At 40.4% G+C, this 27,341-nt stretch overlaps 3 protein-coding genes across 7 annotated transcripts in view; 2 read left to right on the top strand and 1 right to left on the bottom strand.

Moving 5' to 3' along the window:
* The window catches only part of ECI2 (enoyl-CoA delta isomerase 2), a 19,322-nt gene extending 17,606 nt beyond the window's left edge, over positions 1 to 1,716 (top strand). For both annotated transcript variants that reach the window (XM_043590916.1, XM_043590917.1), the window contains 2 exons: positions 446 to 589; positions 1,465 to 1,716. In XM_043590916.1, the coding sequence (XP_043446851.1) occupies positions 446 to 589; positions 1,465 to 1,620 (300 nt within the window). In that variant the 3' untranslated portion in view covers positions 1,621 to 1,716. The remainder of the gene's footprint in view (positions 1 to 445; positions 590 to 1,464) is intronic.
* CB2H6orf201 (chromosome B2 C6orf201 homolog) overlaps positions 1 to 13,549 on the bottom strand; it is a 25,813-nt gene extending 12,264 nt beyond the window's left edge. The window contains exons 1-3 of one of the 2 annotated variants that reach the window (XM_043590919.1): positions 13,247 to 13,549; positions 8,988 to 9,186; positions 1,811 to 2,033 (exon numbers count right to left, since the gene is read on the bottom strand). In XM_043590919.1, coding sequence (XP_043446854.1) covers positions 1,811 to 2,033; positions 8,988 to 9,186; positions 13,247 to 13,439 — 615 coding nt within the window. In that variant the 5' untranslated portion in view covers positions 13,440 to 13,549. Of the gene's footprint in view, positions 1 to 1,723; positions 2,034 to 8,987; positions 9,187 to 13,246 lie in introns of those variants that run through there. The other variant, XM_043590918.1, reaches the window with a different exon arrangement.
* A 67-nt stretch (positions 13,550 to 13,616) lies between these two features.
* FAM217A (family with sequence similarity 217 member A) overlaps positions 13,617 to 27,341 on the top strand; it is a 30,478-nt gene continuing 16,753 nt past the window's right edge. For 2 of the 3 annotated variants that reach the window (XM_043590913.1, XM_043590914.1), the window contains exons 1-7: positions 13,618 to 13,957; positions 15,578 to 15,810; positions 20,133 to 20,258; positions 21,766 to 21,853; positions 23,988 to 24,072; positions 24,233 to 24,246; positions 24,961 to 25,028. In XM_043590913.1, coding sequence (XP_043446848.1) covers positions 13,940 to 13,957; positions 15,578 to 15,810; positions 20,133 to 20,258; positions 21,766 to 21,853; positions 23,988 to 24,072; positions 24,233 to 24,246; positions 24,961 to 25,028 — 632 coding nt within the window. In that variant the 5' untranslated portion in view covers positions 13,618 to 13,939. Of the gene's footprint in view, positions 13,958 to 15,577; positions 15,811 to 20,132; positions 20,259 to 21,765; positions 21,854 to 23,987; positions 24,073 to 24,232; positions 24,247 to 24,960; positions 25,029 to 27,341 lie in introns of all 3 variants that reach the window. The other variant, XM_043590915.1, reaches the window with a different exon arrangement.

Below are 27,341 nucleotides of genomic sequence, written 5' to 3' on the forward strand. Positions count from 1 at the left end.
AGGTAAAATCTCCAGGGAAAGGAAATTAGAGAGTTAGGGTGTCTAAAGTTTGGTTGGTATTCACTGTGACCATGATTTTCCTTTTTTTTTTTTTTTAATTCTTTTTTTCTTATATAGTTGTTTATGGTATATTAAATAAAAAATTATAGCTGTGTGGGTTATCAAGTCAGCATCTGCTTCAAGTCATTTCTGCCCTGGGCTCCCTGCTCTTGCCTCTCCAACATAGATACATCCAGAAGCAAAAACACCTGCAAACCTAGAGAGCCTAAGATGGCTTCAGCACATTTTGCAACAGCATTGCCTATTGAGGTCTTCAGTTTCTCCCTGAACAAGAAATCCTGGCAACCTCAAAAGACCACAAGGGAATCTCCCTATGTCTGCTGTTCTGAGGTTAACTGACCTTTGTTTTATTAAGTTAATGTCTCAATCCTACTTTTCATTTCAGGCAGCCGAGATGCTTATTTTCGGAAAGAAGTTAACCGCTGCAGAGGCATGCGCCCAAGGACTTGTTACTGAAGTGTTTCCTGATAGCACTTTTCAGAAAGAAGTTTGGACCAGGCTGAAAGCATATTCAAAGTTGCCCCCAAATGTTTGTGTTCTTTTTTTTTCTTTTTTAATAGTAGAAACCATGGAAATAATGTTTTTGCCTTAAGAGAATAAGGAATTTAAAAAACAAGACCTATCTTGGTTAGCTTTGAGCATATCTAAATTTGAGATTAAAAATAACCATAATAATGTTAGAAGCACTGATTTTTATAAAACTTTTCAAATAGACATTTCATTTCTCTGATATGTAGGAAGGCAGAGGGGCAGTTCTTTCTGGGGATGACTTTGAGGAGGATGATAGGCATTATTTGCTGAGCACTTTTATTCTTGAATCCAGGTGAGAAACCAGATAGGTTGACCTTGAGGAGATTCTTATCATGCAGCACTTTTGTGGGGGTGGGGGGTTGGTTTTTGTTTTTATTCTAAGTTTATTTATTTATTTTGAGAGAGGGAGCACAAGCAGGGGAGGGACAGAGAGAGGGAGAGTGAGAGAATCCCAAGAAAGGTCTGTGGCGACCGCACAGAGCCAGACATGGGTCTCAAACCCACCAACCTATGAGATCATGACCAAGAGTTACACACTTAACCAAAGAGCCATCCAGGCACCCTGCACTTTCATTTTTATATGCAGCTAACTGGTGACTGATCGCTCTTATAGTCTTTCTGCCCAAAATGTGGTCCTGGAACCAAAAGCTTTAATATCTATCTGGGGCTTTTTACAAATGTGGAATCCCAGGCCCTCTCCGCACCCATCAAAGTAATTTGTATGTGCATTATAGTTTGAGAAACACTATCCTATGTTACACCTGTATCTGAACGTGTGACAGGATTAAGTGAACAATGGAGAAACAAAAATCAGAACTATGGGGTACCCTGTTACAATGCCTCTTAACCTTATTGTTGCTTTTGTGTTTTCAGGCCATGAGAATTTCAAAACAGGTCATCAGGAATAGGGAGAAAGAAAAGCTACGTGCTATTAATGCTGAAGAAAGCAGAGTCCTCCAGGAAAGATGGCTGTCAGATGAATGCACAAATGCAGTCATGAACTTCTTAACTCGAAAAGCCAAACTGTGATGCCTATCACCGAAACATTAAACATTTCAAAGGAAGGGATGTGCTATCATTTGTGATTTCTAATACTTGAACTGAATAAACCGTGCTGAATTATCACTTACGATTATCCTACTTCACTAAAGCCCTGGTGAAAAACAAATGACATGTAAAACAAGAATCTACAGAGGTTTTTGGTCATAGCGAGTCTTACATCTTTTGACATGAAACGCTGTTGCCAGGAACACTGAAACATTGTGCCTGTGGTCCTGCTTTGAAAAGCATTCACAGCATTACAAGCTGAAGTCAGGTCTTCGAACACCACGATAGCACTTTGCCGTCCACAGAAGGTGACTGACTTAATTGGCCCAAACACTGACAGCCTCTGGATTACTGACTGGAGGTCTTCGGCGGGTTGCATGTTCTTTTTCAACCATCTAGCAAGGGAGCAAATGGAGCAGTAGTACTATTAGAAAATAAGAATCTTATTTCCATTTTTTCCCCCATAATTTAATAAAAAAGGCGTGAAGGGAAAATTGGGGTATTTCATTGGAAATAAAAGCAGCGTTCTGGATCTGTAATTACATACTTAACTATTACATAGTCTTCATTCTTGTTTAACGTGTTAGGTTATAAAAGGCTTACCTACAAGCTACCTTACCTGTCCTTGCAACTTTCTGCTTTGGCGCCATATCTATTAGTTGACAAGGATGAGGGTGTCATTCCAGTGGCTACAAAACCATCATGGAATATTTTGCTCTTCTAAATACCCTCTTTCCTTTTCAGTCTTTCCTTCAAGCCTCAGTATCCAGGTAGCCAGCTCACTGAACCTGTAACTTTTGAGGTCTTCATTTTTTTATTCCAGTATTATAATCCAAAATGTTCAGTCTTACTGAAAATATATGAATAGTAATAGCCATTGTTTTGAGCACTTACTGTTTGTTACAAGTGTTAGATGGCCCATAACCACATTTTATCCTCAAAAAGCAGTGCCACAAGTTGAAAATGATGTGGGTACTGTTGCTTCTACCATTTTACAAGTAGGGATGTAGAGGCACAGGGATTTAAGGAGCTTTTCCAGAGTCAAACTCACAGGAAGTGTTGCAGAGAGTTACAGTTCCACTGTGTTACCATGAGCCTACTACTGCCTACCCTCCCACTAATTTCATCTAAAATCTCTGGGCAAAAGATGTGAAACAATTCCTTGCAGATGCTGAAATTGAAAGCAGATGGATTGTGTTAGGGCATCAAAATACAAAGAAGCAACTGCACAGGGATGAGTTTCTCAGATGGGAAATGAAACAGTTGCTGGGCCCTCCTGAGCATGGGACTTCCACCCAAAGGCAGGCCCCCATTAAACCTTGCAGTGGTGGCCAACAGTACACCTGGCCAAATAAAATCTGAGATAAAGGAAAACCTTTTTCTAATCAGAGAAAGGATTCCCTGGGGGGTAGAGAGTAAGCATGAGGACAATCCCCGAGCAGAGAGAGAGACATGTTCCCCTAACTGTATGAACACACACAAGTCTCAGGTTCGTGAGTGGACAAAACACACAGAAGGCTTTGAAGGCTGCACTAGGATTTTTGATCATTACGCACACAAGATCAAGATAGAGTGTATAGTCTCTAAGCAGCTTGATTACTTGCTAAAACAAAAACAGCAACATTCTCCAAACGATTGTAGCAGGACCCACAAAAACAACATTCTCCAGACAATGTCAACAGGACCCAGGATCCATGCAATGTGTAATATTTAGTGTCCACGGTACAACGCAAAATGATTTGACATGCAGAAGACCATGAAAATGCAAACAGGTGAAGAAAAAGCACACGTCAATCCTGAGATGACCTAGATGCCATTGTCCTACAAAGTTTTTAAATTAGTTTTTGTGACTGTTCTACAAGGTAAAGCACACTTGAAATGATGAAAACAATGTGGCTTCTCAGCGCAGGAACAAACTACCAAAGGAGATGCAAATACAAACTTTAGAACTGAAAATCTGAAATTTAAGAAAGATGATCTGAAGGGCTTCGCTAGCAGACTCGGTGACGAAGGAGTCAATAAACTTGGAAGGTGGATCTACAGAAATTAAGCAGTGCAAAACACAGAAGAAAATACTGGGAAAAGATGAATAAACAGTGACATCAGCAAGATGGCAAGCTAGGAAGATTTAGGCCTCATTTTTCCTAGGCCTCATATTTTCCTCAAATAACTACAGAAACTGAACACCTAAACAAGTGAATGTCCAACACAAAATCACTTTGAATTTTGTAAGAAATTGTGTGGCATTTTTACTTGCCCTTGCCCCACCACTTCCCTGCATGGTGCGGTTGGAAGGAATTCACCTGATTCTTGGCTCCCTCCCTTAGGATGAAAGGAACAGAGTGGAACTTGTTTGCAACATTCTGATCTATCTGTGGACTGTCTGAGGAACTGTTTGCTGTCTTGCTGGAGTCAAAGTTCAGAAGGGAAACACTGCCATAATTTGGATGTGAGATAAGAAACCACAAGAGGCAGTGGCAGTCAATGGAACACATGAAAAGTACAAGCTGACTGTAGATGAGAAAGATTACAAAATAGTGGAATACAATAGAATACTTAAGGCCCCAAGAAGAAGGTGGAGATTCTTCAGGATATTAAGACATGTAAAAGCTGAGGGAAATTTTTAAAACATACAGACCTGGACAGGAAGCATGCCCAGAAAAGACCTGAGAAGGCCCAGGCTGCTCTGAAGACTCATGGTCCCACTAATGAGATAAGGTCTTACCCATCAGTGTACGAGGGGCCTGTTTTTGCAAATGCCCACTTTTCAACAAAAGGTCATAGGCATGCAAAGAAATAGAAAAACATGGAAGCAAAAATTTCAGAAACAAGCAAAAAGGCACCTAGTTATTAGACAAGGATTTTAAAACAAATGTCAGATACCTCAAAAGAGCTAAAGGCTAATATGGACAAAGAACAAAAGGACATCAGGAAAACAGCATGTGAAGATAAAAGTGTATTGACAAAGAGGTGCACTTTTTTTTAAAACTGAACAAATTCTGGGACTGAAAATTACAATAATTGGAAACATTCACTAGGGCAGTTCAGCAGCAGACTTGAACAAATAGAAGAAAAATCAGCAAACTTAAAAAGAGGTCATTTGAAGTGATCAAGCTTGAGGAGCAAAAACAAGAATGTTAAGTGAATAGAACCTAAAAGACTTAGGGGACAGATTCCATCAGGCTGACTGCTATACACACAATGGGATCCCCAGGTGGAAGAGGAGGAGAGAGGGCAGCGTGATCATTTGAAAACAAGAATGACTAAATTTGAGGAAAGATGTGGATATACAATCCAAGAAGCTCAGTGAACTAGAAGTAGGATAAACATAAAGAGACCTACACTGAGCCACACTATACTGACACTGGTCAAAGACAAGGAGTGAATCTTAAAAGCAGCAAGAGAAAAGCAACTCATTATAAATTTATTTTTAATGTTTTTATTTATTTTTGAGACAGAGACAGAGCATGAGCAGGGGAGGGACAGAGAGAGCGGGAGACACAGAATCCGAAGCAGGCTCCAGGCTCCGAGCTGTCAGCACAGAGCACAACACGGGGCTCGAACTCACAAACCGTGAGATCATGACCTGAGCTGAAGTCAGATGCTCAACCTACTGAGCCACCCAGGCACTCTGAAAAGCAAATCATTTTAAAAAGTGATCACCAATAAGATAATGAGCAGATTTCTCAGCAGAAACCTTGCAGTCCAGAAGGCAGTAGGATACATTTAAAGCACTGAAAGGAAAAGAAAAAAAAATGTCAACTAATAACTCTACATTTGGCAAAACTGCCCTTCAAAAATGAGGGAGAAATTTAAGACCTTCCAATGCAAAACCTGGGCATTCATTACTTCTAGATCTGCCCTACAAGAAATACTAAACAGCATCCAAGTTGAAATGAAAGGGAGCTAGATAGTAATTCAAAGTCACGTAAAAATATAAAGTTCTCCAGTAAAGGTAAATATATGCACAAATATAAAAATAGTACTCTGATATTTGGGTTTGCAACTCCACTTTTTATTTTCATAGGATTTATTTGCTTGTTTATTCATTTGTTTGTATCTATTTTAGCATGAGCAGGGGAGAGAGGCAGAGAGAGAGAGAGACAGAATCTCAAGCATGCTCCACGCTCAGTGCAGAGCCTGATGTGGGGCTAGATCTCACAACCCTGGAATCATGACCTGAGCCAAAATCAAGAGTCAGATGCTTAACTGACTGAGCCACCCAGGAGCCCATATTTTCTATAAGATTTAAAAGACAAATGCATAAGATGTAATTATAAATCTATGTTCATGGGTATGCAATATGTAAAGATTTAGTTTGTGACATCAGTAACAGGGGCAGAGCTCTAAAGGGGTTTTCTTATGCAATTGAAGTTGAGTTGGTAACAATTTAAGATAGATTGTCACAACTTTAGGATGTTATATATAATCCCCATGGTAACCACAAAGAAAATATCCATAGAAGATACACAAAAAGAAATGAAAAGAGAATCAAAATGTGTTGGTACAAGAAATCAACCAAACACAAAAGAAAGCAGTTATGGAGAAAATGAGGGAAAATATATAAAACATACAGAAAACAACATGGCAAAAGTAAGTGCTTCCCTATTAGTAATTACTTCAAATGCAAATAGGTTAAATGCTCCAAAAAACATGGACTGATAGAATAGATAATAAAACCAGTCAGGATTCAATTCAATTATATACTGCCTACAAGAGTCTCACTTTAGATCTAGGGACATGCTTGGGTTAGAAATGAAAGGATGAGGGGCGCCTGGGTGGCGCAGTCTGTTAAGCCTCCGACTTCAGCCAGGTCACGATCTCGCGGTCCGTGAGTTCGAGCCCCGCGTCGGGCTCTGGGCTGATGGCTCAGAGCCTGGAGCCTGTTTCCGATTCTGTGTCTCCCTCTCTCTCTCTGCCCCTCCCCCGTTTATGCTCTGTCTCTCTCTGTCCCAAAAAAATAAATAAAAATGTTGAAAAAAAAATTAAAAAAAAAAAAAAGAAATGAAAGGATGAAAAAAATACTCCATGCAAATAGTAAGCAAAAGAGAACAGGGATGGCTATATGCATTAAAAAAAAAAAAAAGGAGACTAGAAAACACTTACAATAGATAAAGACATAATGTAATGGTAAAAGGGTCAATGAGGCAAGAAGGTATAACAATTATAAACATGTATTAACATTTTATAAATACACCAAATATTAGAGCTCCAATATATAATCTTATGATTCCATTATAAACCAATGGAATAGAATAGAAAACTCAGAATAAACTTTTGCATGACTTTATTTTTAATGATGAAACGATTTTTGACAAAGGTGCCAAGACCATTCAATAGGGAAAAGATGATCTTTTCAATAAATGCTGGGTGTTTTGTTTGGATAAAACAAAATGTAGCATATACATACAATGGAATATTATTCGGCCTTCAGAAGCAAGGAACTTCTGACACACAACATGATGAACTTTGAGGACATCATGCTCAGTGAAATAAGCCAGACACAAAAGGACAAATATTGTATGGTTTTACTGAGTTAAGGTATCTAGATTAGGCAAATCCATAGAGACAAAAGTAAAAATAGTGTTTGTCAGGAATTGGAGAGATGAGGAAATAGGAGTTAGTGTTTAATGGGTGCAGAGTTTCAGTCTAGGAAGATGAAAATGTTCTGGAAATATGGATGGTGTGATGGCTGCACAGCAGTGTAGAGGTGCTTAAAGCCACTGAACTGTACACTTTAAAAATGGGGGAAATAGAACATTTTACGTACATTCTACCATGATAAAATATTTTTAAAACAATATAATTCACCATATTAATAGAAAAGATAAATATGATCAAGTCGGTGGATATAGTGAAAGCATTTGACAAAATTCAATATCCATTATGACAAAAACTAAGCAAACCAACAACAGTAGTGAACTTCTTCCAACTGATAAAAGTAACCTGCAAAAACCAATAGCCAACAAAATACTGAATTATTTTTTCCTGACATTAAGAACAATGAAAAGATGCCTGCTTTTACCAGTCCTAGTTTTTAAGAAAAGCAAATAAATGTTTGTAGAAGAAAATATGAATAAATATGTCATTTCTTATGTTCTAACAATCTGGCTATATTTTTCAGAAACCAAACAAAGTAGGATGTAAAGTAAAATATATTAGTTCACATCAAGATATTATGGCCTGAAATTGAGGTGTATAAACTGTTGTTTTCTTTCTTTATAGGCCTCCAAAGTATGGTCAAATAATCCTAACTTGAGTAATCAGGAATCATCACTTAAAATAGCTTCTATCCTTAATCTAACACAAGTTTAGTGCCTTGTATTGTTCAAGAAGAAAATACCATCATTCTAATTCTTTTATAACATATCTTTGCCTTCATTAAAAATGGATTTTTAAATCCAATTGTCAAGTTATGCCACTGAGGACATTGGGGGGAAAAATGTAGACAAGGAAATTCTTTCCAAGTGGGAGCTTCCAGTACAGGTAAAATTCATGAGCTGGAAATCTCTCCCTGTCTGTTACCTTCAAAGCAGAGAGAACTCTGTCTTTATAGAAAATCATATATTCTCCTGTCAGCCTGGCAACAACATTTTTTGAATACCTACTAAGTGCTACATGTAGAAATCACTTATTAGGTATTGTATAGCAATACATGCAGCAATACTGAAGAAACAAATCTGGAAACATCCTCTGTCTGGCATTATCAGGGAAGGAAGTGTACCAACAAAGATAATTTTCCAAGGAAACCAAAGCTTATAACTTTAAGTGCCAAAATCCAACCAATTCTACATCCCCACTGTTACTACCGGTCTGAGACCTACCATCCCTCTCCGCTTCCCCCCTGGTCCCCCTAGGGGCCAGGGAGGTTTCAGATGAGATTGTATTGCCCTTATTTTTAAGACCCTGAAACGGCTCCCATTTCTGTCAGTGTAAAACCTGCACACTATACAGATAACGCTAAGGTTCCACTATTTATACTATTGTATCCTAGGCCACTAGTCATGCTAGGGGTGGGCTGGTGCTTCCTGACTCATGCAGCATAAAAGCCCCATAGCTCTGTAGTCGAGTCCCTCACCCAACAATGCCAGCCCAGCCCGGCTAGATGTCTGCCTACTAACGTGAAATGCAATGGCCCATGGGAGACCCACACACCTCCTATCTCTGTGAGTTCTCTCTCTCTCAGAATTTTGTCTCCATGAGTTTTGTCTCTGAGAAAATGGGGCTTATATGCTTTTATACATAGCAATGCTTGTTTTCATGCTCATCATACATCTCAAAGAGCACATTAAGACATTTTTTGGCTAAGGCATGAAGAGTTTGTGATCACACTAAAAGTAGATGCCTACCTGACAACTATGGTTGACATCGGAGGTTCCTCAAGGCTTTTATTCCACAATTGACATTTCTTCCACCCACGATTTGCATTGTTGATGCATTTTCTTCTCCACAGGGGCATGCTACTTGGATTGGGAGTCAGATTAATCTCTTTTGGAAACTGATGTCTTGCTAAGATCCTTTCTAAGCCAGAGAATTCAGAATTCCGACCTAGTAATAGAATAAACATTCATACGATTCAGTGTTCCTTTCCATCTTTGCATAGCAAGAGTAACATGGCATTAGTTTGAGAAAGAATATTTATACCATTTAATAATTGCTATTGAGCTCTGCCATTCCTTCACTACAAAAGTATTACTTGAGCGACATTCAGACCTTAGTCTGGTCCTAGACATCTAATAGATGCACAACAAATAAACAAATGAATGAACAAACCAATGTGCTGGTACCACCACAAATATTGAAGTTTGTTTAAGTAATTTGTGTGTGATTCTCAAATTAATGGCAGTTTACTGTTCCATTATTTCAATCTTCAGAGAGATTAACCATACCCTGTATTTACATCACATCCACCACTTCACGTTGCCCTTGTTTGGCCCCTAACCAAATCTCTCGTCTGCGGTGGGACAAAGAGCTTGTGCTAGAATATAATTCAGTATACTGCTTCCGTCATCAAAACAGTCCTGCTACCAAAAGAAAGGAAGAGAGGGAAGGAGGGAGGGAGGAGGCAAGGAGGGAGAGAAGAAGGGAGAGAGGGAGGGAAAGAAAGGAAGTCAGTAGAACTGCATGGTGGATTTGGTGACATACCACCATACATACACTGTAGTGTAAGCTTCTCTCTTTGCCAACTGGTAACAAGTTGAGAACCAAAACCAGTTTGCCAGCTACACTGTGAGTGGCTCTGCAATGCAGCTGGGTGTATTAGAAAATAAGAGTGCCGTGATCAACCTAATGCAAGAAGAGAAACTGAGCCCCAGTGATTCAGGGTGACCCTGCATAGAAATTAGTTCCCAACTCAGCCAGCCTCTGTTGTTTCTCGGACTGAACCACTGATGGGCCGTCCCAGACAGGGTAATTGGCACAGACTCCAAAGAACCAAGAATTGACTCAAGAGGCCATCTCTTGGCAATCTAAATGATGTAATGATTAATAGATCAATCTTCAGAGGACTGCAAATCATTCCAAGTGAGTAAAAAACAGGAATCTGGGGCTCCTGCCCAGTGGTCTCAGGCCTGGCCCAGATAGCATTCACATACTGCTCCTAGAAGCAGTTTTAGCTCAGGATCCCATGGCGGGCGGGGGCAGGGATGCCGCACTCAGAAGCCCTTACACTCTAATGATAGGAATAGCATGGTTTGCTTTGGTTGTCAGAATTTGGAAGCTAATTTATTTGTTTATATTTTTTTACTGTTTATTTATGTTAAAGAGAGACAGAGAGTGAGCAGGGGAGGGGCAGAGAGAGAAGGAGACACAGAATCCAAAGCAGGCTCTAGACTCTGAGAGCTGTTAGCACAAAGCCTGATACAGGGCTTGAACCCATGAACTGTGAGATCATGACCTGAGCCGAAGTCAGAGGCTCAACCAACTGAGCCACCCAGGTACTCCTGGAAGCAAAATGTAGTATTTGACTGAAATAATAAACCCAATTCAGGTATTTGATGACATCCAGCTAAAAATAATTTTTGCCTTAAATGAATTGTTTTTTATTGTCTTGTGTACACATACTTTGGTATTCTAAACTGCCTCAAAAGTAAGTAATCAAGGATGAATTAGAAAGGATAACATTTAACAAATATAACAAATTCTCATATTCTCCAGCATAAAATTTATATTTAGCACTGCACACCAAAATAAGATAAAAACTCAGAACTCACTTTGAATATTTAAGTCTTACTGCCAGCCTTATCTGAAATTATAAGCAAGTTCCCTGGTTTTGAAAGAAAGTACAGAAAGTATAGTTATGCCTCCAGAAATTATTGGAAATAAAATGATATTGATTATAAATTTATAGATGAAAATTAGATATATTGGACTGTGAGTTGCTTTGAATGGTTTTTGATTTCTTATTTTTTTTTAGAGAGAGAGAGACAGAGAGGCAGGTGGGGCAGAGGGAGAGGGAGAGAATGTCAAACAGGCTCCATGCCCAACACAGAGCCCAATGCAGGGCTCAATCCCACAGCTGTAAGATCATGACCTGAGCTGAAATCAAGAGTCAGATGCTTAACTGACTGAGCCACCCAGATGCCCCAATTTCTTATTTTAATGTGTGGAATGCAGTACATGTTAGATGGGTGGATGGTTTGAAGAATGGATGGATGAGTTTGTAATCACAATACAAATCAGCATAGATAATATATATAAACCAGTACACAAGCCAATGTGTGTGTGTACCAGACACAGTAGAAAATAGGTAACTTAAAACTGGAGGCTTTAAAATGACTTGTTGCTTTTACACCTCAGAATTGTCTTTAAGGCACACACAAAAGTCTCCATCTGGCACATGAACAGGACACACACACACACACACACACACACACATGCACGCATGTGCGCCTCTTCTAGAGCTGCCCCGCTCATCTCCTCCCGGAGCCCGCTCCTTCTGTGGAATCCACTCTTCCTGCTTTCCCTGCCCCTCACTGCATCCAACTAAGCAACCTCCCAAAGTATCTGTGGGTAAAAGCTGTGAATTAACCAAGAAAGGTAGCTTCTTAAGCATTAAAAACAATATACAAAAGCTTCAAACTTCCTCCCATTTCCTACTTTTTGGTTTGGTACCAGTCATTGAGAAAACTGGTCTGGAGAATGTATTAAACAGAATATGACCAGGAAACCTATGAGATCTGCTTGTAATTTTACCCAAACATGATGACTGAAGGGAAACAGAATGGTCACAGGGGAAACCATGACAAAAAAGAAAATTATTTTCTACTTATTCTTTGCCAAGTCAACTCATTTAATAAGGCAGTAACATACATTTTAAATTTCGGCAAAGACTTTCAAATTATCTTCAAAAAAGCATTCTAATAATGATTATGAGGGCATTAATTTCCCCACATGTTCACCAGTATTGATCTTTTAAAACTTGACCAGTCTGATGGCCTAAAAAAATATTGCCTTGATTTATCTTTTACTTCCTTGACTACCAGAGTGTTTGAACAGCGTTCATGCTTATTGGTAATTTGTATTTCATCTTGTGAATTGTCTATCTATATTTATCTACTCTAGGAGGTTGCTTTTACTTTCCTTGATTATTTTTATATAATCTTTAGTGTAATCTGGAAATTGGGATCAATTCACAATACTGTGCATTCAGGGACTTGGGACTAACCAGAATATAAATGGACAAATTTGCCATTAAACCTTCCTCCCCAGGACTGTGTCTTAAGCACTGTGGCAGCTGCTATTTTCCTTTCTAAATCCATGGGCACAAGTGGCTACCAGCTACCTTTGTCTTTCACTGAAGCAGGAACAAACACTTCAGGAGGCAGGCCCCACCCAATTCTGCAAATCAGTCCAGTTATAAACAGCTCTGAGAGAATTCCAGGACTGGGGGCTGCTCCAAACTCCAGAAAGGGAGGGGTATTTATAATCCTTGGTGGCAGGGTGGGGCGGGAGGGAGAGGGAATATCCGGCTTCTCTGTGGGGTGGAACAGTAGGAGGAAGGCACACCAGGAAATAGAGCAAAGGAATAAGCTTCGAAGCCTGACCTTCAACTTGGACATTCCCTTACTCATCTTCAAATCAAATCTGAACCTGTAAATTTAGAGATTATTTCCCACTTAATCCACTTTCCATCATCCCAGAGGTAGACTTTGCCTGAAGAACAGTGACAGACCTCACTTGGTTCATAAAAGACCAGTCCAATAAACGAAAGGGAAGAAGGGAGCTCAGAGAGCATGGACCCCCAGAGCATAATCAGCATGCCAAGGACTGACCACACCTGCCATATAAAGAGTCAGTTCTTAGTCATGGTAAAAGCAGAGGCAGGGGGTGGCTGGGTGGCTCAGTCAGTTATGAGACCAACTCAATTTCGGTTCAGGTCATCATTTCACAGTTTGTGAGTTTGAGCCCCTCATCAGGCTCTGTGCTGATGTGTAGAGCCAATTTGGGATTCCCTCTTTCCCTCTCTCTCTGTGCTCCTCCCCTGCTTGCTCTCTCTCTCAAAATAAATAAAAATATTTAATAAATAAATAAATGTAGAGGCAGTTTTACACCAAGACGAAGTGTATGCTTACTAAACAGAGTTCATGCCCATCCTCTGCCCACATACAATTTTGTTTGTCCTCTTCCCTCTTGTAGAAGTAGAGTGTCTCCATCATATGATTTGGCAGCAGTTTGTGAAGGTTAGACAGGGTCTCAAAGGTGTGACACAGAACCTCAGGTTGGGCATAGTTTTTCTGTGTCTTGGGTTTGTCAAGGAGGGGAAGTTTCAGTACAGTGTGGTTGTTCTTGGCTGTCCCCATGATGACCCACTGAGTTACAGAGAAAAACAAATAAGGAATCAGAAGGGTAGAGTGCCCCACAGTTGTTCTTTCTCCCCGCTTTCCTCCATCTCGGAGAAGGTATCACAGAATCTATTTTCTGGTCTCAGATCACTTAGCATTCTGAGAGTCACAATGGCCCAGATCTTAGCCTGGAACCCTGAATGCTCATCCTATCTTCAAACCAGAGGAAATCAGCCTCTCAAAAAGATCTTGCCAACTCTTATGGGGATTTCAGGCAGAAACTCATTTCCTGTCTGAACGTGGACAACAGCTGAGGCAAACAGAGTACTTTCCTAAAGGCAAGAGGGGAAGCCACTGTGCACACATCCAGTGTTGATTTTCCATCTGGCACTTCATGGAGGCCTGTGTGTACATAATTGAGACTCTGCAGACCTACTAGGCCCCGAGGGAAAGCGATTACCTCCATACAGTCCTCAAGCTTAACTGAGCGAAGAGCTTCATTGTCCACAACTGAGGAAATGTCCAGATTAACACAGGTAGGAGGCCAACCTGCTTCTTATTCTCTTATCCGAACAGAGTCAACCAAATGCTCCATTCTAGCTTTACTGGCAGAAGCCAGTCCTCACTGTGGACCCAGAGCAGAAGTACTAAATGATCTTGACCCACCATAGCTGATAGCATAGCCCTGAGCAAGGTAGAAGGTGTCAAGAACTCCTCCCAGATTTGAGGCCAAAATGCAAACAGTTAGGGTTGTTCTAGCTACTCCTTAACCTCAGTATGCTTCGCCACCTGAGCCAGGGTCACCACTTTGCTGTATCCCATGAACTGGCTGGTAACCGCACTGCAAAGTGATCAGAAATGAGGAGATCCATGTGAGCCAAGCACGCTACGAGCCAGCTGGTAGTGCTTGCCAGCTTCTTACCAAACTTCAAAGCCCTTGGTCAGGACCACAGTAGCATCATGGTTATATCATGTCATACATTACTGCCCAGAGCAGAAGATACAAAATTTTATTTCTGAACTTTCAAATTAATTTTTAATTTGCAAACTTAAAGAGTAAGGCTTTAAAAAAAAAGGGTTTACTTTGAATATATTTAAAATATGTTAGAGAATCAGAATCACTTGAATATAATGTGATTCTCATGATTTCATGGGTGTTTTTGGAGACAGAAGGGAGCTTGTGGAAGTGAGGGGGGTAGGATATTTTGATAGGTGGAGACCTCTTTCTTCCAAGCAAACTTGAATATGTTACACTAAATATTATTTATATAAATAGAAAAGAACGAACCATGTTTTAAGCTATTCTACAGGCCAAGGAAGTGATATATTGCATGTAAGTTGATATATATATATATATATATATATATATTAGTGTTACAATACCATTGACTATATGTCATATATATATATGTATATATATATATATATATATATTAGTGTTACAGTACCATTGACTATATTCCCTGTACTATACCTTTCATCCCCACCATATGTTCTTAATCATTGCTCTAAATAGCAACTGATGGAATGTTTCCAGTTATTTGGCTTATTTACCTTGGCTGAAATCAGAAGTAGGCCACGGGATTATATTTTATTTTTAAATAAACTCTCTGATGGATAAATGTCTTCTGCAATGGATAAGACTGCTTCAAGGAATCCATCTCATTCACTCTATGTGTGGTGCAGGGAAAGAATACCATTCAGGATCAGGGTCAGCAGTCGGAGGCTGGTGCCCCACTGCTGTTGACTAGCTGTGTGATCTTGATCTCAGCCAGCCAGGTCTCACCCTACAGAACTAATGTCCTCTGATGAAACATCCTTCTAGTTTGTATCTTGTTTTGAATTCGGTTTATTTCCAATTCTGTTCTTCCATGGCCAAAAAATCTACATTTCCAAAACCACATTTGTAATATATGATTATTTTCTCAAAAGAAAGATGAGAGAGAATGTTCCTAAGCCAGTGCTCTCTTTCTTTCTTATTGTGACAATGAGTTGCTATGAAGGGCCAGCCGTGCCTCTCAGGTAGTAGCACTGTATTATTAACTAAATTGATCCCACAGCACAGCACCTGCAGGATGCTGCGTTGTTTTTCTAGTTAGGCTGATCTCTTCTTCATGACTTTTAGGTAAACGGTAATTCCTTTTTTTGTTCCAAAGAGGGCTGTTGTGTCTCCCGAACACCTTCCCCTTCCCCTCTGCCATGGTGGATGTGACAAGATCAGCTGGCTTCCAGAAGGCAAAATATTCAGTAATGTTCAAAGGGAAAAGATCATCTCCAAGTTTCTTAAAGAAAGCGTTCTAAAGAGAGTGTTCCGTTCAAAGCAAATGAGGTGGGAGGGCTCCGGCTACCAGAATGAGGACCTACGCGACAACTTTCCTGGCACCAGAAAGTAAGTCCTGCTCCGGAAACTTAAACATTCAAAGTACATTTGGGATACAAGGCTAAGAGCATAGGCATCTGAAGGACAGGAAGCCATAAAGCTATGCAAACTGCAGAAATCTAGTCTTGCAGGAAAATCTAAATATAGGTAGACATATATGACTGAGAATTTATTCAACAGTATGGGCTGCAACATATACAGGTGTAGAATTTGCGAAGGTACGTGCTTAGCTTTTGGAAATATATCCCTATGGATCACTATCATATTTGTTCTAAGAAGAAATAGGTCCTAAACAAGATTTTTTATGTTTTTGCAACAAAATGGTGGTCTCCCACATAAGGGAGCAAAGGGTTCAAGGTTAATTTTTAAAAGAGAAATGCAACTTCTAACCAAAAAAATATTTTTATACATTATTTCCTAAAAAGGAATTAGACAAATCCAAGAAAGTTAGGACATTTAAGGTAAATGCTCACAGAAATGGAGTCCTAAGTTGGGGTGAATATAATTGGCTATGGCTGAAACAGAAAGCAGGAGCTGGGAAAGCAGGAGAAAAGGAGAAGCAAAGGACTAGTTATCTAAATCATACACTAAATACAAATTGCCCAGAATTGAATTGAAATGTTTCCCACTGAATAGCCTCTTATGTACTTGGGAACAAAAATGCATATTACTAATTAGAAAATATGGCCTTGACTTTCTGAAAATATTTACATAATTACACTGAACAAGATTCCACTGCAGTAAATAACCAGCTGTGACATTGACCATACAGCAGGGAAGAATAAAGGGAAGTGGAGGCAAATACATGAGTAATGTAAAAATATGAAAGGTCTTGAAAGAGGTGAATGGAAATAGAAGGGTTTCCCTGAAGAATCATTAGAAGCTAAGCAGTGTTGTCACTGACATCTCTTTACATAACTCTGGACGACAAAAAGGAATGTATGTTAAAGGGCTTTCCAAAATAGTTTTCTGTTGGTCAAAATTGTCACTTTTGTCATAGTAGGAGAAACTGACTTGACCAGCAAGCCATGCTTACCCGCCAAGTGATTGGCCCAAGGCGTTCCTTCTTTCCACCAATTCAGACCACCTCCATTGCAATGAATGTAGGAGCTTGTTAAATGCCATGAGACATAGAACATCTCCCTTACCTTCCTTCACTGGATTAGCTAAAGAAGTGTTAAAGTAAGGCAAGTCTGATGCTGCCACTAAAATCTGAATTCCCGGAGTGGCCTTGGGATGGCCTATAAGGAAAATGCACTCTGTTGGGCTAAGGAGTGATGTTAGAGCTGCATCAGAGCTACTATGGAAAACAATCCCCTGTCCAACAAATCCCCTTGCTCTCAAGGCAGGACTAGAGCCAAACCAGACTGAAGGGTTTGGAGAGGGTGTGATTCTCTTAGCTGTTTCCCTTAGATTTCACACTGGCACATCATTTCACACTTTTTCTCTTGTCTCCTCGCCACCTAGACTGGGGCTCCCACATAGTGTCCAGGGACTTTGCTGTCACTATAGTTATAAACCTGTAGTACTAAAAACTATCAATTCAACAAGTGATTGGGGGGGCATGATTTTTATGCTAATGTCAAAGCATTAAAAGAATCTCCAGAGAAAGGGGGAGGAATCAAATTGATAAGAAGGTTTTTAGGAATATGTCCTGTCAAGAAAAAAAAAAAAAAAGAATCTTAGAGGATGTATTTAAGGATGACAAATCTGAGGGAGCTTAAGGGATCGGGAAGCAATTCATGTTCTGAAACAAAAGGAAAACACAGAAACAAACATAAACCAAGGAAGACAGGAGATGTGTGAGCTAGAAAAGTGACGTGCATGCCCACGTGCACATATACACACATCATTTTTGTCTTCTATCCCGACAGCAGAAAAAAAAATTTCCCAGCTAAATATATTTGTAGAAAGTATCATCTGGGAGTATCTGGACTTAAATATTTACCCAATTCACTATTTTTAAAATAATTGTAAGTTGGGAAAACAATATATTTAAGGCTCAGGTTACCAATTTATAAAATAGGAATAACTATTCCCATCGTGTTATTAAAAGTATTAAATTGGTTAATCTATATAATCTATATAAAATGTTCAGCCTTATGCCTGCCACATGGGAACCCTATCCTAGCAAGTGTTATTTCTAGCAAATGTTATTTGTGGAGTAATTAAATTGATTCAAATATTTATTGCATGCCTACTATATGCCAGGGACCAGGCCAGATAGAATAAGTCCAGGCCTTGTCTTTAAGGCATTGAAAAGATAGTGACTGAGATATGAATGAAATAAAGAATTAGAATGTAACAGTGAGTAGGGAATTGTAAGCAAATCAGAATAACCCAAATGAAGAATCTTGGAAGAGGTAGCAATTTATTCTTCCTGAGGGGCTAAGGAAGATAATTTGTGAACTAGATTTATATGGGTAGGACTTAACTAGGCAGGTAAAAGGGGGAGGAGAAATAAAAGGAGGAACTATTAAAGAAAAAGAAAAATGATGCAGAAAGAGAGTGTTTAAGAAAACTGCAAAATGTCTGAGGTGTTGGACATGCAGGCACCAGGAGTGATAAGCAGATTCTTAAAGCCTGGCTACAGAATTTGAACCTCATTCTTTGGGATTAGGAAGGCATTAGAGCAGGTCTATGTTTTATATCAGCAGTATGGAAAACAGTCTGGAGGACATAGCCTAAGAGGGAGACTTCCAAGGAGGCCAATGTGAAATTCATTCTCTTATATTTATTGTCCTTCTACTATGTGCTAGGCACAGTTTTAAAGTGATAGGGTAGATCAGTGAACTAGACAGTCTAGGTCTCCACCCTCACAGAGCTTTATACTCCAATGGGAAGAGACAGGCAATAGAAAAGCACACAAGATTAACAAGACTGTGAGGCATACAGTGAAAGAATAAAAATAGGGTCTTATGAAAGAGTAAAGTGGGTGGGAAGGCTTCTTGAAAGCCAAGCCAGGAAAGGCCTTTCTGAGAGGAAAATGGACATGCAGAAGAAGGAGACAGACACCTCTGGGCAGGGGGTGGAGGTGGGAGTTCCAAGAGCTGACAAACCCTTGAAATTCTGTTGGACATCTGGTTTATATGTGCATTTTCTGGGAAGACTCTCAAAGGAGCATGACATCTCTTCCCCCCAAATGTTAAGAACCAGTGCATTTAGATGCTTAATGAAACATTTTGGGGTTCGAATCTATAGTTGGATGTTCAACCCAACAGAATGCAATAGTATCATCAGCAAATGATTGCAAAAACGTCTTTCTCAAATGTCAATGCTTTCTTATAAAGAATATTGCTGATTTCTTTAAACATTCTTTACTGATACACATATATCTTTATATATTATTATATGTTACTTATACATATATATCTTTAAATATTCATTTACTCATACACATATATCAGCCATAAATATGTAAATATTCACTTACATATTTGTTATACATGTATATACACAATACTGCACATATAATAATATATCCATATCATATATATGCATACACGCTCCTTCCTCTCCCACCCCACACATTGATTTCATGGAACTGAAGTAAGAGATACACATTTGGAGGGCCAAACTGGTCTCCTATCATCTACATTTATCCTAGATAGAAAAAAAAAATCAGCTTCTGTTCTTCTGTTGTAAGACCAATGACTGATCTGGAACCACCAGAGGTGGGCTTGCTCTCAGCGGGGATACCTTCCTTCTTCCATTTTAATTAAATTTACATATTATAAGCATGGATAGAACTGTACATATATCCGTGCACATACGTACATTTAGCCAGCCCGACCCCCTGGCTTCATTCAAACAGGTGCCAGGGACCTGCGGAGATCTCTTAGCTCGCGGTCAGGGCCAGGGCCAGGGCCCAGGAAGGCCCGAGAAGTCCCTGCGGCCGTGACCTCCGCCCTTGCGGAGCCTCGGGGCGGCCCCTCCACCTGCGATGGCTGAATGCGCCTGTCCGCCAGCGAGGAGGAGCGGAGGGGCGCAGGGGCCCGGACTCAAGGCACTGCCCTGGCGGCGCGGCTCGCCCCGAGGGGCTGGAGGCCTGGCGACCCCAGAAGCCTCCGGGTCCAGGCGGCCCCCGACCGGCCCGCGGCCCCGGAATACCGGTGGCCCCGGTGGAACGCGGGGCCGTCGCGAGCGCCCCCGCTCCATGGTAGTTGCCGGGCGACCGGGCCGCTGGGGAGGCCTGCGGAGCCGCAGCCCCAGCCTAGGCTGGCCTCGCTGGGCCCGGCCTGGGCCCCTGCGCCCCGCAGGCCGTCCAGCGCAGAGGGGGTCGCGCTCGCGGCCAGCCGCCGTCCGCTGCCCCCCCTGTCCTCCCGCTGCAGGAAGGCCGAGTCCGAGGGGCCGCCCGTCAAGCTGTTCGCCCCGCACGCGGAGGGACCCGGGCCTCGGGGCAGCAGCGCCTTCGGGGACGACGCCGACAACGACACGTGGGCATGCGGCGCCATGGGGTAAGAGGCCGCGGCCCGGGGCGCCCCCGCGAGCCCCACCTGCTGTCACCTGCTCCGTGCCCCGGACGGAGCCACCCCCGGCCCCGGAAGGAAGGGTCAGGTGGGGTAGCTCACTAGCGGGCTTTGTGCCTCCCACCTGAACCTCTCTCCCTGCTTTCCTGTCCTGAGGTTCCTTTCGCCGACGCTTTGTCACAAAGGCCTCCTTGTCTCTTGGCCCCTCCTCCAGGTGCGGTAGCCTTTTCCAGGCACCCCAGGCCCTACTCCGTGGCACACACTTGGGGGGTCCTCAGGCTGTGCCACCTATTCAGCAAACTCCTTCCTCCTCCTTCATTGTTCCATCCCAGGGCCTGGCATAGAGCGGGTGGATCGATACCTGAATTGTACTCTTCTATTTCTTCAGGATCTGCCTCTCCTTCTAGGAGACAATAAATTGTAAATGATTAAGAAATATACTGATTACTGCGGTAGCTTTAATTTGTGATTCCACATAGTCATACATTAACCCAGTGATTGTCTTGTCTATTATCTTCTCAGATACTTCTACCTTATACAGTAGTGGGCTTAGAAACCATGATAGTTGGGCATGGAAAATAGTGTTTGGTCCTTTGGGCCTTCTAGTGTCCCCAACCCATGCATGGGGGGGCTATAAGGTTCATCCGGCTTTCAAATGGAGCACCTGTTTTGCCTAATGAAAAGCCAAAGAGTTCCTGGCCCTGTTTTATGAGTTTCAGATAATTGATGTATTTTTTCTAATTTTTTTTTTATTTTTTTAATGTTAATTTATTTTTGAAAGAGAGTGACAGAGCAGGAGTGGGGGAGGGGCAGAGAGAGGGAGACCCAGAATCTGAAACAGGCTCTAGGTTCTGAGCTGTCAGCACAGAGCCCAACAGGGCTCGCAAACTCACGAACTGTGAGATCATGACCTGAGTCAAAATTGGACACTCAACGGACTGAGCCACCAAAGTGCCCCTCTAATTTGTACTTTTTAAGTGTATTTATTTATTTTGAGAGAGAGAGAGAGTGCAAGTGAGAGAGGGGCAGAGAGGAGGCGAGAGAGAATCTCAAGCCGACTCTGAGCTGTCAGCACTGAGCCTGACACTGGGCTCAATCCCACTGACTGTGGGATCACGACCTGAGCTGAAATCAAGAGTCAGATGCTTAACCAACTGAGCCACGCAATTGCGCCTCTGATTTGTATTTTATCTTTCTATCTGATATGTTTCCTTTCTCACTTAAGACCTTAATTTCCTAATCTTCTGTCAGTTAGATTTTAGACTTTGCTTTGTCTGTGCTTTTTTTTTTTTTTTTTTTTTTTTGGTCTGGCTTGCACCTTATTTCTGGTTGATTTCCTATTGTTACCTCTTCCTTGTCCTCATAGTTCCTTTGTCCTCCATTCTAAACATTTTTGTAACCTCCTTTAGATGAGGAGCCAAAGCACAAGCTTTGAAAAAAAAAAATCACTGTTATACCTTACCCATCTATTGTGCCTGTCCCACAACCTGTGTAGGATTTTAAGGAAACAGAGATGCAAAATGGGAAGAAGAAATGGAGAGAACAATGGCACCACCCTGCGTGCATCCAGCATCTCGAAGGAGGTACGGCCTGTGGCAGTGACCTGAGCGTTAGGCAGCTGCTTTGCTAAGACAGAGCTCCTGCTGAGTCTTCCTGCTGAGACCCCTGCTGCTTTGTCATTGTGAGCGGTTTGTGTGGGATGTTCCTCTTGGGAACTTGCACTAATAGCAAAGGGAAAATTGTTATTTCTCTTAATGAAGGAGAAATTCACCAGCTTCCCTCCAAACCTCAAAACGCTTCCTGTTGCAATTGGACTTCGTGAAAGATGCCACCTTGATCCATCAGGCCGTGCTCACCTTGTAAAATCTTCTCACACATAACTTTGTGAAAAGTGTTGGTAAGGCAGGTGGGATATCAAAGAGCCTAATTGTTCCCAACCTGTAAGGAGTTTGCAATCCTGCTGATGTCGTGCGGAGTTAATAGCTTTCCTTACCAGTTGACAAATTGGGTTATATTAATCTCTTATTTAATAAATTTATTTATTTTTGAGAGAGAGAGTGCAGCGTGAGCATGGGAGGGACAGAGAAAGAGGGAGACAGAGGATCCAAAGCAAGGCTCCACATTGTCAGCACAGAGCACATCACAGGGCTCTAACTCACCAGCCCTGAGATCATGACCTGAGCCAAAATCAAGAGTCCCATGCTTAAGCCACTGAGCCACGCAGGTGCTCCTATAGTAATAGTATTGGATGACCTCAGCCACAGTTAACAGCTTCCCTTTAAGGTGTCACTGTAAGGATGTTTCTCTCACATGTTCTCATGTGCATTAGTGGACCAGGATCACAGAGCTGAAAGAAGCCTGATAATCTGTCAGGGAGGTTTTAAAAATACAAATAACTGAGCCTTACCTTCATCCTACTGAGTCAGAACTTGTGGTAATTTTTTTTTCAAGTATTAGTTTTAAAAAGGTCCCCAGGTGATTCTCAGGAGACTAGACCTAATTACATGTTATCTCAGGGAGCAGGGAATTAACCTCCAGAGAAAGATAATCTGCAGGCTACCTTCCCAATGTTCAACTACCTTTCCTGTCAGGAGATAATTTTCTTGTGGGCCAGTTAAATCCTCAGACTGTATTTAAGCTTATTCTCCCTGTTCCTCTTTTAGTTTTGTGATGACACCTAATGTTTTATTTGTGTATTGCTTAGAGTTCAATTTACAAAGGGTTTTCTTATTTTGAGATAGGAAATAACTGAGTTTGCTCCTAAAAAATTACTAAAAAAAAAAAATAAATAAATTCCACCTCCTCATTTTGCCTGTTCCAAGATAAATTGTTACAATCTTCTCCACACACCCCACATTCCCCCCCCCTCCCCCCGGCATAGCACAATGTCTGGAACATAAAATATTCAGTACATATTAATATCTTCCCCTATTCATTTCTTGACTTGCTTTTGAATACTTCCTGAGTGTTTTTTCAATATCTGGAGTCTAGAATGATTGGTGGGTTGGTCAGTGTTGAGTACGATGTGAGGATTAGAGAATTTTTTTTGGTCGATGGAAAGATTTTATAGGATATCAGATCCCATGTTCGGATACAGAAAATTTGGCCAATGTGCCATGGTGTACCAGGGACACACAGAACTGGATATTTTATTGTATTTTTAAAATCAGTTTTGAAAACCTGTGTGTCATTATTTTTAACAAAATAGAGGGGCGCCTGGGTGGCTCACTCGGTTGAGCATCCGACTTCAGCTCAGGTCACAATCTCGCGGTCAGTGAGTTCGAGCCCCGCATCGGGCTCTGGGCTGATGGCTCGGAGCCTGGAGCCTGCTTCCGATTCTGTGTCTCCCTCTCTCTCTGCCCCTCCCCCGTTCATGCTCTGTCTCTCTCTGTCTCAACAATAAATAAACGTAAAAAAATTTAAAAAAAACAAAAAAAACCCCAAAAAAAACAAAAAAAAAAAACAAAATAGGAATGAAGCCATAAATCATTATAAAAGCCTATTTCCTAATGGGTGTCATCAAGTTGTTAACAGTTTGATAAGAGAACACTACCTGCTTCTCAAAAATGCTGGTAGTGTCCTTATAGGAGGGACAACGGGTCAAGAAACTTTGTGCTTTTTGTCAGACTTTATCTACAGACATGAAAAATTATGTACTTGAGCTTTTATTAAAGTGTTCTTAACATTGTTTTTATCCTAAAACAAATATTGTTTTAGAACTTGTGTCACTGGAATTTGGATTCAGAAATACCTGCTCCTGAAAATAAAAATCTCCCACCTGGAAAGGATAGTGCAACAGGTGGTAAGAAATCCTAGATGTGTGTATTTATAGTTATAAACATTAAAAATTTATATTCATACTTGTAATACAAATAGCCACTTATATTAAAGGGGGTTTGTTTTTAATGCAACCAGTTTTATGTAACTATTAATTGTCATTTTTTCCATACACATTCTTTCAGGTTCAATTAACAAGGTAAGGATAAATGTTTGGTTTTAAATAATTCACAAAACATTATTTTAAAATTACATGTATGCTCATCAAAAAATTTCTTTCTTTAAAAATATCAATTTCATTTCCGTAGAGTTCTTCAAACAAGTCAAAGCCTTTTCTGTTCTATAGGGCTGCAAACTGGTCATTAAATTAATATTTTATTATGTATTTTTCAATATAATAATACCATAAATGGAAATTAACATTGCCAAAAGAGAAGTAGTTTCAGCCCTTGAGATTTATTGAAGCAATTGAAATGGTTCATTTCAACTAAGTAGTTGAAGTAGTGAAGAAATTAATCTTTCATTTACTTTTTTTGATCAGGATATAAAACACTTAACTATCAGTAAATCTTAATGATATTCAAGGCTTATTAGTTAACACTGTTTAGCTGGTACTTGCAACAGATTATACCAGTTCCTGCTGAAGTCAGTAAAAACAAATGATTCTTGGTTAGAACAAGAATTATACAGTCTTAGAACAAGAGCAGGGAACAGAGATGTCTTGCGTTTAAAAGTCTTCTGCTGCTGTATAGAACCATTTGGAAATTTCAATAGAGCAACTGATGCTAGAACTTAATTTGTCAGAGCATGCTCACAAAAGAACACAGGTGGGATTTTATTCATCATACTCCTCAAGTATTTTTTTTAATGCATTCAGTTACTAAAATGTTGTCCATGGTTTTTCTGTTATCAGAATAGTAAGCAAGGGATGTTTCAGTTATGGAGTTATCCTCTTAACGAAGGAAGTAACATGGAGAACAGGTGAGAGAATATTTATTTTTATAAACCCATAAATTAGTGAAATATATTTATTTATTTTTTTTTAATTTTTTTTTTCAACGTTTATTTATTTTTGGGACAGAGAAAGACAGAGCATGAACGGGGGAGGGGCAGAGAGAGAGGGAGACACAGAATCGGAAACAGGCTCCAGGCTCTGAGCCATCAGCCCAGAGCCTGACGCGGGGCTCGAACTCCCGGACCGTGAGATCATGACCTGGCTGAAGTCGGACGCTTAACCGACTGCGCCACCCAGGCGCCCCAAGTGAAATATATTTAAATACAATGAGTTAACTATTCATCTTAGATACTAGGAAGAAAAACAACCTGAAGAAAAAGTATTGCATATAAATACGGGGGAATTATAGAAACCCTAAACTAGGAAGTGGCTGGCTTACACTACAGAGATCATCAGTGTATGGGCAATTAAGAATTTCTGTGCCCTTAAATGAGAGTTTATATGGATAGAGTTCGGGCTTCTCATCGAAGGGAAAATAAACTGTAATAGGAAAATAATAGTCCATGGGGCAAGAATGATTTCCATCCCTTATGTATGAGGTACTGGTGTCAGCATTCCTACTTTACAGATGAGAACACTGAGTCAGGGCGACAAGATATGTAACTTGCCCAAAGTCATACAATGAATGGAATGGTAGAAACAGGATGTAAGAAGAGCTTGGTTCATGCTCATTAGCACTACAGTGTATCACTTCTCAGACTTTACTTATTTTTGGTTCTTAAACTTAAGCATGCATCAGAACCAGCTAGAATGCTTCTTACAAACACAGGGTACTACTATGTGGAGATTACATTTATTGAACCCTGAGTCACTTTTACACACAGTGTGCTGTTTCATGGAGATCCTGAGTTCTGTTCCTCAGTTTTGTGCCCAGTTTTGACAGTGGGTATGGCTCACTTGATAGCAGTCTCCCAGAGGACTTTACCTCTGTGAGACTCAGGATGAAACTCCCCTAAGCTGAAATTCAAGGTGTGAATCCAAGAAATGCTAAAGGGACCCTAGTGACTAATGCCCTAAGGGAATGTTGGTGCTGAGGGGGGATAGAAAGGCTACTTTTACTAGAAGGAACTCAGCTGGGAACAAGGATTTCAAGGTAAGAGGTCAAATGAAATGAATTGAATTGTATCACACTAACACAGAGCAAACATAAACTGAGTCAGTAGAGGGCAGTGGGTAGGATTACAAACATCCGGTCCCACCACTCTGGCTCTACCACTTACCACATGTATGACCTTAACCACTCTGCCTCGGCTTCCTTACCCATAAAAGGTAAACAATAAAAGTGCTTGTCTCCTGGGGACTAAGCAGAACAATGTGTTTGATAGGTATTTGCTATTTATACTGGGAAAGCCTAAGATGTTGCAGAGTTGGAAGCCCAGGATCAATGAAATAGTTTATTACTGAGATTTTTCTCTTCAATATGCCATCAAGAAGAGAATAAAAGTAATATTTTTTATTTAGGGTTTAACATTTTGCAAAGTATGTTCATGTAATTGGCTTCTCAGACCTCCTCAAGGTCGGTATTGTCCTTACCATTCTGATCACTGGTGGCAAAGGGATTCAAACCTAGGTCCCCACTCCCAGATTCCATGCTCTTTTCACTAAACAACGTGGATTGTGTCTGTCATCAATTGTAGATTTCAGGAGACTTTCCTGTGGTTTTATAAAGGCAAGTTGGTATAACTAATATTTAGCTAAAGAAATAAATTTTTACTCTTTTCTGTAGAAATAGAAGTATTTTTCAAAATCCTTCAAGAATACTTTGCTGTCTTTAATATAAACTGGCATTAAAAGAAGCAAGAAGATAATGAGACTTTACATGTCAATTAATGCTTCAACTCTTTCAATGTCAGAACTTCTAGTAAGCTTTAAAAAAAATGAACTATTTTAAACTCAGTGTTCCATGGCCTGGCTCTTATGCAGTTTTCATTCTAATATAATACCTAGAAGCATTAGTCATAAAATAAAAGAGCACTTCCAGGTGAAAATTACAATGGGATAATTTTTTTTTTTTTACCTGTATGGTTCCTTTCTTTCTTTCTTTCTTTTTTTTTTTTAAACTATGGGATAGTTTTTGATGAACATTGTTTTGTTTCCTTTTATATGGGCATAATTTTTTTTAGACCACAATGGCTAATGTAGAAGGCTTTATTGAGTAACCTAATTACATTCTTTGAGCTTCCTTTTATCTAATCCTGGGTCATAAACATGTCAATGCAATTTCAGTTTGAGTTGGATAGCCCCCTTCTCAGACATCATCAGTGCAGATACAATCTATT

This window comes from Prionailurus bengalensis, chromosome B2, assembly GCF_016509475.1.
Source record: "Prionailurus bengalensis isolate Pbe53 chromosome B2, Fcat_Pben_1.1_paternal_pri, whole genome shotgun sequence".
Classification (NCBI taxonomy): Eukaryota; Metazoa; Chordata; class Mammalia; order Carnivora; family Felidae; genus Prionailurus; species Prionailurus bengalensis.